This window comes from Gopherus flavomarginatus, chromosome 22 (assembly GCF_025201925.1).
Source record: "Gopherus flavomarginatus isolate rGopFla2 chromosome 22, rGopFla2.mat.asm, whole genome shotgun sequence".
NCBI classification, from domain to species: domain Eukaryota; kingdom Metazoa; phylum Chordata; order Testudines; family Testudinidae; genus Gopherus; species Gopherus flavomarginatus.
In genome coordinates this window covers 7218744-7231455 of record NC_066638.1, presented here as the reverse complement: position 1 = coordinate 7231455, position 12712 = coordinate 7218744, and the positions used below count along the sequence as shown (strand labels likewise).

At 49.9% G+C, this 12712-nt stretch overlaps 1 protein-coding gene and 1 long non-coding RNA gene across 2 annotated transcripts in view; one reads left to right on the top strand and one right to left on the bottom strand.

Moving 5' to 3' along the window:
- KIAA1522 (KIAA1522 ortholog) overlaps positions 1–9819 on the bottom strand; it is a 52118-nt gene extending 42299 nt beyond the window's left edge. Inside the window, exon 1 of the mRNA XM_050932610.1 lies at positions 9335–9819. Coding sequence (XP_050788567.1) covers positions 9335–9617 — 283 coding nt within the window. The 5' untranslated portion in view covers positions 9618–9819. The remainder of the gene's footprint in view (positions 1–9334) is intronic.
- A 224-nt stretch (positions 9820–10043) lies between these two features.
- Positions 10044–11578, top strand: LOC127039260 (uncharacterized). Its single transcript, XR_007770929.1, has 2 exons — positions 10044–10209; positions 11314–11578. It is a non-coding gene; the product is annotated as an uncharacterized LOC127039260 (long non-coding RNA).
- The last annotated feature ends 1134 nt before the right edge of the window (positions 11579–12712 follow it).

Genomic DNA, 12712 nt, shown 5'->3' with positions numbered 1-12712 from the left:
CAGGGAGTGGGATACAAAGTGGGTGATGGCTAGGATTGGCTTTAGGATTCGATGGGCCCGCAGTGAGGTGGCTCCTGGGGATCCTGCCCCCAGGCTCATATTACATCTGGGACCATTCCCCATGAACGTCCCCTCACCCCCATCAGCCAGGGTGGGATCACCGCTCCTGCAATCACACACCGATCCAGGCCACCCTTACTGCTCTAGCAGAAGCAGCAGCAGAGCCAGGTGAGGGCGATAGCAGAAGAGTCCTCAAAGCAAGTCACTTAGTCTTTCTGTGCCTCAGTTCCTCATCTGTACAATGAGTGCACAGGAGAGCTGAGATGATAAATACATTAAAGGCTGTGAGGTGCTCCAATACTACAGAGATGAGGGCCACATAAGTATCCAAGATAGGCAAACAGGTCTTACACACAGACTCCCAGCTAGGAGAGCACACGTACAGCCCACTTGCCCTCCACAGTCCGCTCTTCACATGAAGCTACAGCAATACAACTCGAGGGGGGATCTGATACAGATTAAATGGATGTTACTTTGTGCGTGGACACTTACATCGCCGTCTGCCTGGCTTGTGTCATCCAGTGGTGCAAATTAAAACCACTGATCTAGGTTGACAGTGCAATAAGAGTGGCCTCACACACAGCTGCACTGGTTTGAATGAATCGATTCAAGAGTTAACCCAGTGCAACCTCCATGCAGACAAGCCCTGAGACAGGAGATTGTGAAGGGCACTAATCCAGGAAAGCAGCATGTCAGATTCAAGGCCTGGCTGAAATGTAGCTTTCTCCTCTTCTTTGAATTTGAAAATGAGATGGCATCAGGGCAGGGAGGGGTCAGCTGGTCAGAGTCATGGGCACACGAGATGCACTCCCTAAGAATGTTTACGTGATTAATCAGACATTCTGCTAAGGAGGAAGGGCGGCTTTGTGGCTAAGGCACGGGCCTGGGAATCAGGAGCTGTAAGTTAAATTCCCAAATCTGCCACAGACACTCTGTGCAACCCTGGGAAAATCACCATTTCTGAGCCTCAGCTCCCTGCAGTTCAATGAAGATAACTCCTCTTTTCTTCCACACACAGCCTGTCTTGCTGACTTAGACTGAAAGTTCTATGGGGCAAGGACCTAGCACCAGGAGGCAGGGACCTCTAGGTGTTGCTGCTGTTATACAAATAACTAACAGCAGCTGCACCCAAAAAGTCAGTCTGTGTGGTGTCAGCTCGGCCTTGGAAGGTGATGGAGATGCTGGGTATGTGAGAGGATTGGTGGGCAACAGCTCAGCTTCTGTGATTCCATTGCTCGCTACACCCTAGTTTACAACACAGACTTCTCACCAGATTGCAAGGTGACACCAGCTGGGGAGGGGGCGCTCATGCTGAAGTCACATGCCTGCACCACATTCTTGAGTCTCCATGACCAAAGGACGGAAAGGGCTGCCCTGGCCGCCTCCTCTCTCCTGCAGGTTCGCAGGATCTAAAGGAGGTGTCCTAACACAGTGGCAAAAGACAGGAACCTCTCCAGTCAAGACTCCCCGCTCTCCACTCCAGAATCCCCCCCTCTCCTCCACATGACACAGTAGGGAACTCTAGAGCAGAGTGCAAAAAGGACGTTGCATGCAACAGATTTTCCACATGACACATTTGCTTCTCTCTTGCCATGAAAAGGACCAGCTTGTCTGGATACAGCCTGAATCTTCCCTTCCTGCTCCCAAGACAGAAACCCTTCAGCGCCCAGCCCAGGAACATGTGCTCCCCCATGACCCTGAGCCCTTAACTCAGACACTGCACAGCATCCAGACTTCACTGTCTCCAATCACAGTGAGCAGGCGATGGGCTCAGGACCTGCAGATAAAGCTCTGAGGCACCGAAGGTCCCGCAGGGGTGCAGAAGCCTCAGAACTGGACTGAGCCTGTGTTTGCTGGGATTAAGGACAGTGGGGCCCCTGGGTTGGTCTGGTTTATATGCCACATACAGACAATCTGCTGAGCCCAGGGAGCTGCTGACCTCACTAGTTTCAGACTTTGCTGCCTCTATGGCCCCTTCCATCTCAAGTGCATGAGTGTCACTCTAAGTTACAATCCAGATCAGCCAGGAGCCCCACCAGCTACCCACAGAGAGCAGCTCATTATCCCACTGCTTACTGTTTGCACTGGAACAGACCCTGTCACAAGATCCATGGCAAAGCCCCCAGCACAGTCACGTCTGCACACTAGCTGCAGCTGGCCACTTACATCTCTGCCTTCTGGACTCAGATTTTACCACATTGCACTCCAGAGTCCTCTCAGAACACACTCCAGCAGCCCAGAAGCATCACAGACTCTCCCAGCATGTCATTCACATCAAGGAAGCACACTCGCATTGCTACAAAACCAGGTGACAGCAAGGCCAGCAAGGACGGGGATGCAGCGCAAGGGGCCTTTCCGCTTCTAGCATGTGTTGTGGAAGAAACTCCCTAGTTATTCATCAAGGGGACCAGACGGTTCAGAGGGTTGGTGGCAAGAGCCTTTCACCACTCAATGACAAGTTCAAACACAGCTTGGGTCCCTAGCGGCCAGTAGTTCCCGCTGACGGCAGTTCAGTGGCCTACGTGAGATGAGTTGATGGTCTCAGTCCAGTTCCTGTAAGCGTCCACATCACAGATCTGACACCAACTGGGCACCTGGGGGATGGCCAAAGGACTGAATGGCTCATGAAGATTGAGCTGCCCTCTTCACCCCCACAGCTGTTTCCTTCCAGTCAGAACTGAAGCCCACTGATTGGGCAACGAGCGGGAGAGCTCGCCCCACCAAGCCTAGGCCAGACCAGTTCTGTGGCTAAACAAACATCTTCTGTTCCCAGGACTGCCAATCTGGCACCTTTCCAGTCCAAAACTCTGCATCAAAGTGCACAATTTGAGGTTTCAGTACTAGTCCCTCGACCTATAGGGCTCACCTCCTTACTATGCCGAGAAAGGTTACAATCTCCACAGTCACTGTAACCTAGTTTTTCCCCCGTTATACCAATGAGTCAAAGTCCTACAGTGAAGGGGACCCTTCTCTCTTGGCAGAAGGAGTTGATAAACCAGCCCTATCATTTTCTACCCTGGATATGTCAATGAACAGACACAGAGCATGATCTGGGCTACTAGGATGATCTCTTGAAGGGGAAATGGAACTCAGATGGGAAAAAAAGTAACACAAAAAATGTTTAAGATCCCAAACCTTTAACAGAAAAAAAAAATAATCAGAAGGGTTTCCACTCATGTCCTGCAAAGCCCGAATCCAGGCCCGCAGGTTTGTGTGTGTGTCTTGCTATGACTGATGGCAGCACTAGCACCCACAGAGTTGGGTTCCCCCCTGCTCCAGCTGAGGTGTTCAGATGCTCATCACCTGTAGCAGCAGACACACAAAACCCAACAACACGAACTCTAGTTTGGCAGATAGACAGTTTGCTCGGTTCTTCACCTTTCTGAGGTTTCTGTTTCTTTCGGTGCTGGAGTCATAGTCAATGATCATATTGTCTTATGAAATAAAACCGTCCTTATGAAGAGAAACCCAACTCCAGCCAAATAGTTTTATCGGATCTTATGGAACATTATTTGCTAGAGTAATTCTTCCAGTTGTCTCCAGGTGGAATGGCTGTGGCTGGCAGACACACCTCTCTTTGTTTAGCAGAGAAGCTTACAGTTTCCAGCTCAGACCAGCCAGTGGATTCCTGTTGTTCAGATTTTCTGAAATGTCACTCTTTGCTCTCTGCAGATTAACAAGTTCATTACCAAACACACCGAAACAATTTCCCTGAATGAGAGACTGAGAGGCAGCATGCAGGAATGTCCACATGACTGTAGCGCCTCGCTCATTACAGCAGAACTCTGAACCCTTAGCACTAGGATACAACTGCTGCATCTGCAGAGAACTAGGATGTCTCTTATATTATAACAATGGATCTAGGAACCTGCAGCACTCAGATTCAACCTCACTATCTCAGCTATTATCACAGAGCAGCATCCATGGACTTTTAGTCCTGACATAGTGCTGTTAAAGTGAGGAGTCTATATGCTGTTGGGCCAAATCAATACAAAAAAAGTAGTAACTGAAAATGTTTGGTATCACAGGGGTAGCCGTGTTAGTTTGGATCTGTAAAAAGATTCCTGTGGCACTTTACAGACTAACAGACATATTGGAGCATAAACTTTCGTGGATGAATACCCACTTCATCGGATCCATGCAGTGGAAATTTCCAGAGGTGGGTATAAATATGCAGGCAAAAATCAGTCTAGAGATACCGAGGTTAGTTAAATCAGGGAGAATGAGGCCCTCTTCTAGCAGTTGAGGTGTGAACACCAAGGGAGGAGAAACTGCTTTTGTAGTTGGCTAGCCATTCACAGTCTTTGTTTAATCCTGAGCCGATGGTGTCAAATCTGCAAATGAACTGAAGCTCAGCAGTTTCTCTTTGGAGTCTGGTCCTGAAGTTTTTTTGCTGCAGGATGGCTACCTTTAAATCTGCTACTGTGCGTCCAGGGAGACTGAAGTGTTCTCCTACAGGTTTTTGTATATTGCCATTCCTAATATCTGACTTGTGTCCATTTATCCTTTTACCTAGGGACTGTCCAGTTTGGCCGATGTACATAGCAGAGGGGCATTGCTGGCATATGATGGCGTATATTACATTGGTGGACGTGCAGGTGAATGAACCGGTGATGTTGTGGCTGATCTGGTTAGGTCCTGTGATGGTGTCGCTGGCATAGATATGTGGGCAGAATTGGCATCGAGGTTTTTTGCATGGACTGGTTCCTGAGTTAGAGTTACTATGGTGCGGTTTGTTTGGAACATCAACTCCTTCATTCTTAAAACCCTTCAGAAATAATATTGTGAAACCGATATCAACCCCCTAAAAGATGGGCCAAAATCACTAGGACATCATTCCTCAATGGCGTTCTAGTCAAATGGTCCTCCTAAAATGTGATGCTGGTGCATATGCACTTTCACAGCAATACTAAAGGGACACCTTAACTATTGGGGTGGATTTGCAATCACAATTTTTTTAAAATGCTTTTCTTCTTTCTTGTCCCCAAGTGAAAAACCCCATCAACCCCTGGAGAAACTGATTACCCACAGGAAACAGTGACTCTGACTACACCCAAAGTACAGTCAAATGCACAAGGGTTCAGTGGTCAGGACACTAGCATGGCACTTGAGAGCAATTCCTTGCTTCATCATAGATATCTTGTCACTTCATTTCTCCATGCTTCAGCTTCCCAGCTCAAATCTGGGATAACAGCACTGTCCTATCACACAGCGGTGTTGTGCCGATGAACACATCAAAGACTGTGAAATGCTCAAACACCACAGTAACGGAGGCCATATAAGTACCTAAGATAGATAGATTAGATGGGATCAACAAACTGAATAAAAAGAAATATCATTGGTTCGTCTCATTTTCCATGATCTCGGGTGTTATTTGTAACAACAGTAGGTAAATTATTTTCAGACAGAAGCGTGGAGATGGAGTCCCTTTAACTAGACTGTATCCTTCCAATACTATAGTAATCCTAATGGGTTAACTAGACTCACTGTACCTTTCCATACTCCAGGTGCCAACACAGATTTCAGTGATAGGATTTATTTCTTTGAATAAACAGAAAAGAGGAACTTGGCCAAGCAGCTGTATGGAAGATTTTGCTGTTTAAAAGTAACAGTAGGGGTAATAGTACTTGGTAGGGTCAGGGAGGGGCTCCCACAGCACAAGGCCTGAGCTGGTAAAGCAATCAAACAGCAGCAAACAGAGGAGAATAGGGGAAGAAGGTACCTCAAGCCAGGGAGTCAAACACACGAGGTTACAGGTTTCAAACACACAGAAGGAAATACCTTTGCATGCAACACAGAGTTAGCTTGTGAGCTCCTTGCAACAAGGTATCATTGTAGCCAAGAGCATAGCAAGATTCTTTCTTTTTTTGGTTAAAGTTTGGACATTTTTATGGATAATTAGAACATCCAGGGATACAAAAGAGAGGATTTAAAACAACAACAACAACAAAAAACACTCTTTTGCAAGGGATCTAATACGCTCCTGCTTCAAGGCACAAGGCCACCTCTGACTCAAGGGGGGAGGGGGTTGGAGGAAGAAAGTTTCCCCATGGGTAGGTGATCCCAGAACTGCCTACTGCAGAATTAATTTCACCTTTCTCTGATGCAGCTCAGCTGGTACCGGCCAGTCAGAGACAGAATATTTGACTAGACAGATCACTGAGTTCTCCATTATGGGACTTCCTACATTTTTACATTCCCATTATTTCAGTGCTCAGGCACTCAGCCCTAGTTTATACCCAAATCGTGAACAGAGACCAAAGCTCAGCAGAACTGGATCCTGACCCAGCCCTGACCCATGCCTCCCTCGACTTTACTGGAATGATTTGTTCACTCTTCAGACCCTGTGCACTCCTGCCGTTTTCTAATATATTTCTGCACCCCCTCCCCAGGGGAGAAGGGCTCTCATCCCAGCATGGACACAGGAGGAAATGTTTCCACATGCATCCCAGCCACCCTTTCCATAAACAAATCTAAGTCTTCATAATGGGCAAGGACGTGTGATGCAACGGTGAAGAGATTCACAGCCCTGGGTTGCATCTCTGCTGCAGGACATGGTACTTCCCAGGATTCCAGGCTGGTCTTTGGAAGGGCCTAAAGTACCTCCCGAAACCAGAGAAGTATAAAAAGATCAGCAGACACCACCAGCAACCTGTACAATCAGAGCCCTAGAGGCCAACCCAGACCGGCCCAACTCCAGACTGTTCCTCCAACAGTCCTGGCCCATTGCCTCCTGCTTGATAACTGGAAAATTCACAGGCTTAGGCAAAACATATTACTGATAGGACCCAACCCTGCCATCAGCTAAAGGCAGACCTAGCCTCCATCCCGGTCAGTATTTCAGGCAGTGGCAGCTGAGCGTTACCTGACTCCAGTGCAGGGCACTGCACCCAGCGCACATAAGAAACTAATCAATAACTTAGCGCTTTGATAGCTGTCACTCTTTCCATCTTCAAAGCGCTGCCCAAACATTAACTGAAGAATCCGCACAGCAGCCCCTCAGTGAGGTAGAGAAGCGTTTCCCCCCTCATTTTACTGAGGACTATGACATCGAAACACAAACCGTGACTTGCCCAAGGTCACATAACAAGTCAGTAATGGAGCCGGGCTGCCTAGCTTGCAGCCCAGTGCTTAGTCCCCTGGTCCATGCTGCCTTCATGGCCACATCATTAGAATGCAAATGACAAAGCAGCTGGGATAGGAAGGGTTAAACAGGGTGTGGTCCCTTCAAGTTTTGCATTTTGGAAGCGAGCATGTTATTAGAACAGACAGAGTGATTTAATCAGGCAACCAAACTGCAATAATTTCATATGCATGTTGTTTCTACCAATCCACACTTCTCTTCCCGTCACACCAAGAAATGGCTGCACTACGGAAACATGGCAAGGACTCTAAGTACGGTGTACATGCTCCATGGCACACACATACACGGCCTGCAGCCTCCCACGCAAAAGGGAGATGGTTTCATACTCTAACAGAGCAGAGTAAGGCATGCAGCTAGTTTACGGGTCTCGGGAAGAGGGGCATTTAAAGCAGTTCGAGTGGGCACGGAACAGATACCCAGTTTACACTTGTCAAAGGGCTGGCCAGCGATGCTGGAAGCATAACGCTGGACTCCTAGTTGGCATTAAAAACACATGGCCAGTGTCCATAAGAGAGGTGCATGCCTAGTGGAATGAGAGCCTTATGTTCTGATCCCGATCTGGCAATGACTGGTTGTATAGGCCCTCTTTTGAAGATTAGGTAAGGAATTGATGCCAATATTGGTGGGGCACCAAAGTGGGGAATATCACACTGGGTGGACTATTATATTCAGGTTCTTATGTTTTGCCCATCACCATGTTATCTGAGCACTTAGCATTAGGGGAAAGCTGCAGCCAGACATGTCTGACAGGACGTGCTGGTAGCATCTTAGGAGACTGTTAGGTGAAAACTCAGCCACCTTCCAAAGATCTCTTTGAAAGAGCAACGTGCATTTCCAGGGCTGTCCCCTCTTATCATAGCTCTCAGTGTGCTCTTGAAAGCAATAACTGACTGACCAGTAAAACAGCAACTGAGCGTTGATAAAAACAGCAACTCCCCACATTATGGATACCTGCAAATTAAACTAATTAATGCACAGCGATGGAGCCAGGATGATAATACTGGACAATGAATCGTGGTATGAGGCACACCTCTGGGTGGATTACCACAGGAATCTGGATCCCCTTTTCCAAAACACCAGGCAGAAGTAGGGTGACCAGACAGCACGTGTGAAAAATCAGGACAGGGGGTGGGGGGGTAATAGGAGCCTATATAAGAAAAAGACCCAAAAATCAGGACTGTCCCTATAAAATCGGGACATCTGGTCACCCTAAGCAGAAGAGACTTAATTTTGATGTCCTAACAGGTGGGCGGAGACACTAGCATACATAGGATCCCTTCCTAGCACTAACAGAATACCTCCAGGTTAGAAGGGACAACACTTTGAGCAGTACTTCGCTCTTACTACTTGTATGCCAGGCCATATGCAAATGGAGAAAGGCCATGTTAAGAAGAACAGGACCTCCAGCAACAGAGCATCACCTAGCCGTGAGGGCTGGTAGTGTGTGTATAATCCTGGGATGGAGGGCCGAGCTCCTCGTAGTATGGCACCACATAACATCACACACAGGAGCAGTGGAGGGCCTGAGCATAGCATGGGTTCAGCAGCTGTGCTCTCTCTGAGGGATCGTATCCTGGTCTGCAGAAGGACGGAGTTGTTGATCTAACAGGCCGTTGCCATTTTCAGCTATGATCTTACATCCAGCCTTTGAAGGCCTGCCTCCAGCAGCACAGCACCCCTACCACCATCCTGAAGTAGTGGGGAGGAATTACATCCAGGTTACCAAGGCCAGCACCTCGGCCTGGCTGGGGATGTTGGCAGTAGGCCGTAGGCCGCCAGCAAGAGGCCACACCTGGAGCAGCGCAGCTCCTGGGAACACCATGCTGAGGAGGAGGAGGAGGAATCTGGATTTGCTCCAGGTTTCTTCCAGTCTATGTGACCTTCTGACTCAGCAGAGGGAGAACATACCCAGTGAACCGGCAACATCCCTTAGGGGAGGAATGAGATTACACAGGGCGCCTGGCATTCCCGATTACAGGGAACCAGAACGGGCCTGCTGCAATAGCCATAACAAGAGCGAGGGCAACGAGCTGCTAGTTCCCTCAAGGCTGGCCACACAGCAGCGCAGGGGGCAGAGGGGAAGGGAGGAGAGATCCAGCCAGCAAACAGCCCCTCACCCAGGCTCCCTACCTTTGCCCTTCTTGGCTCGCTCCTCCGGCTTCTTTGCCTTAGAGGGCGCCTCCCCCTCCGCGGGGGGCGCCCCATGGTGGGCGTTGGAGCCGCTGCTCTTCTTCCTCCTCCTCTTGCCCCGAAGCCAGCTGAAAGCCCAGCGCAGGCTGGAGGAGCCGGACTTGGGCTTCTTCTTCCTCGGGGGCCCCTGCGCGGAAGGCAAGTCCCCTTTCTCCTGCCCGCCGGCGGGGAGCCAGGTGTCCTCAGCCGCCGCAGGTGCCTCCTGCGAGCGCCTCCCGGACATCTCCGGGCAGGGGAGCGTGGGTCGGAGAAAGCCCCGCTTCACGGGGAGAGCTCGCCTCGGCTACGCTCCGCCCGGGGGAGCCACCGCAGGACGCCAGCTCCCATCCGGGGTGGGGTGAAGCGCCTCCCTCCCCGTCTCCCGTGCGCCCCAGCCCCCCACTGCTCTGGATTCCTGGCAGCCGGGCTCCCGCCTCTCCCCTGCCCAGGGCTCCGGGCCCCCCTCACCTGTCCGGGACACCCCCGCGCCCCAGCCCCGGCTCCCCGTCCCCAGTCCCGGCTCCCCGTCCCCCGGGACTGTTCTCCTGCTCCGGGTCCGCTCTGCGCCCGGCTGCACAAGGCGCCAAGGAAGCAGCCGGGGAAAGTTTCTCCCGGACGGGCGGGCGTGTGTGGGGCGGGCGGGGCCTGCCGAGCGCGCTGGGGTGTGGAGAGGCTCTGCCCCCGGCCCCTCACTCCGCCTCCCCGGCTGCCCGGCTGCTGCCCAGGGCTCCGCGAACGCTCCGCAGAGTGCGCTCGCCACCCCGCGCAGGGCGCACCGGAGAGGGGCCCGGGCTGAACTGCCCATCCCGGCCCGCTGCCAGGGAGCGCGGCGGCAGGTAGGAGCCGGCGGCGGCCTAGGGGGAATATGGGACTGGCGGGGGGTGGGCTAGAGGAGGGAGGGGGCTGACCCCAAGGGGAGAGGGTGTGGGGCTAGGAAGCTGAGCTGCCCCCGAGGAAGGGGAGGTGCGTGGGCCAGAGGAGGGCTGTACTGTGGGGGGCAGCAGGGGGCAGGTTAAGGGGGGGTGTTAATCTCCTCCTCCAGGCTGGGGAGGGGCACCATGCTTCTGAGCCAACCACCCCCTGCTCCGCTGCGGCTCTGAGCTCGGAAGCAGGCTGGGGAGAGAAAGGCCCCATTGTGACTGTCTGATTAGAGGGGAGCGGAGGGGCGAGCATTACACCAGCAGGATGCAGTGCCTGGCTCTGGGCAGGATGTAATTTCCTCCCCCCAGCCCCGGCTTCTCCCTTCCCCTCTGCCTCCCCACGCGCTTGCCCTGGTGTGGGTTTGGAGGAGGAGGTGTCTGCATTGAGATGGGCCCGTTTGATTACGGGGTCATCTTTAAACGAAATACTCATCGCTTTTTATCGAACTTTTCCCTTTGCATTATTATTAAAATTGGCACTTGAGCCCAATCACATGGGAGCCTGGGGGCATTTCCAGCATCCCTTGTAAAAACCTAATCTCACATTCTAGCTGTGGTGGGTTTGATCAGTTCTTTTAAATCTAAAACCCCAGCAGTCACAGCATTAAAATGGAAGTGAGTGTGGAGTCTGTTGGTTACTCTGAACCCAGGAGTCCTAACTCCCACTCTGAGCTTACATCTGGAGGACTGGGAGTTAGGACTCCTGGGTTCTACTGCTGAGGTCATGGACAGGAGTACGGTCTAAAGCAAGAGATTGGGCGTTCCATCTAATCTGCTGCCAGTCGGGGATATCAGAGCACTCCGAATTCTTCTGTGATCATGGGCAAGTCTGTACCTCAGTTTCACTATCTGAAAGATGGTGAGTAAAAACATTTTAAGCTTCACAACTCACCTTACAGGGCTGTACAGGATCTTCAGAAGAGGTGCACATTATATACAATAACATAAAGTCAGTGCAGGGGAATGAGGAGGGAGAGATTACTTCCAACTTCATGACTGTTCTTTCCCCTTTTATTGCAGGCAGCCTGGTACCACACTGGTGCTTTGAACTGAAGTCCTGAAACTTGATGTATCCTGGAAGCAAAGCACAGTCTTATTGTTTCATGAATAATGACAAAGCTAATAAAGGGGACACTTCCTGAGCATAATTGGGGAACTGATAGGCTGGATGTGAGCAGGGTCATTAACCCTCTGTTGGTCATTCATTCCTAGTAAATGCCTTGTGTCAAACTCCTGGTTGTTGTATATGTCTCAACTGGAAAATAAACAGATATTGGGTCTTTAATGGTTTGATGCAGTTTTATGAGTCTGTATTTATAAAACAAGTAAATGTAAGATACACTGTGAGAAGAAATGTTCCGCCTCTCAGGTGCAAAAAGCCCACACTTTGCAGAGCAGAGTTTAGACTGGGAGTGAATGGGTCATTGCACGAACTAAAAACTATTTCCCCATGCTAATTTTTCCTCTACTGTTACTCACACCTTCTTGTCAACTGTTTGAAATGGGCCATTCTTATTATCAGTACAAAAGTTTTTTTTTCTCCTGCTGATAATAGCCCACCTTAATTGATTAGTCTCGTTAGAGTTGGCATGGCAACCCCTATTTTTTCATGTTCTCTTTGAGTATATATATATCTTCCTACTGTATTTTCTGCTGCATGCATCTGATGAAGTGGGTTTAGGCCCATGAAAGCTTATGCCCAAATAAATGTGTTAGTCTTTAAGGTGCCACAAGGACTCCTCGTTCTTTTTGCTGATACAGACTAACACGGCTACCACTCTGATACTTAAATTGTATATGTCTGTCAGTATTGTAAGTGGGTGGATCCAAAGCTGGTGTTCAGATACTGTGGTGATGAGAGCCCTATAAATATTTACGGGAGATAAATTTACAACTCTCATGCATGCACCTATGCATGAGAAACACAAACATTCCCAGACAGACAAAACATTTAGGGGAAGGGGAATGTCAAAGCAGGCTGCCAAAATAGCTGCAGTATAAGTCTTGTGTATGGGAGCCAGGAGGATTGCTTGAATCATCCTCTGCTCTCAGGATTCCATTCAGCTCCTAATGATGCATCCTAAAGCCACTGAAGGAGCTGTTATGCATCTTGTCAGAGCTATTAGTTGGCAGATCTTTGACATGATACATTATAATGGCTAGCCACACATCCTGTCAGCCTGCAGCTCGCAATATTATTGTGTTAAAACAAAGGGGTGGGCTGCAAACCTTGCAAGAAAGCAGAAGCTAATTTTCATTGCATCCGAAGAAGTGGGCTGTAGCCCACGAAAGCTTATGCTCAAATAAATTTGTTAGTCTCTAAGGTGCCACAAGTCCTCCTGTTCTTTTTGCGGATACAGACTAATACGGCTGCTACTCTGAAACCTAATTTTCTATGTTACAATGCTATGTGACAAAC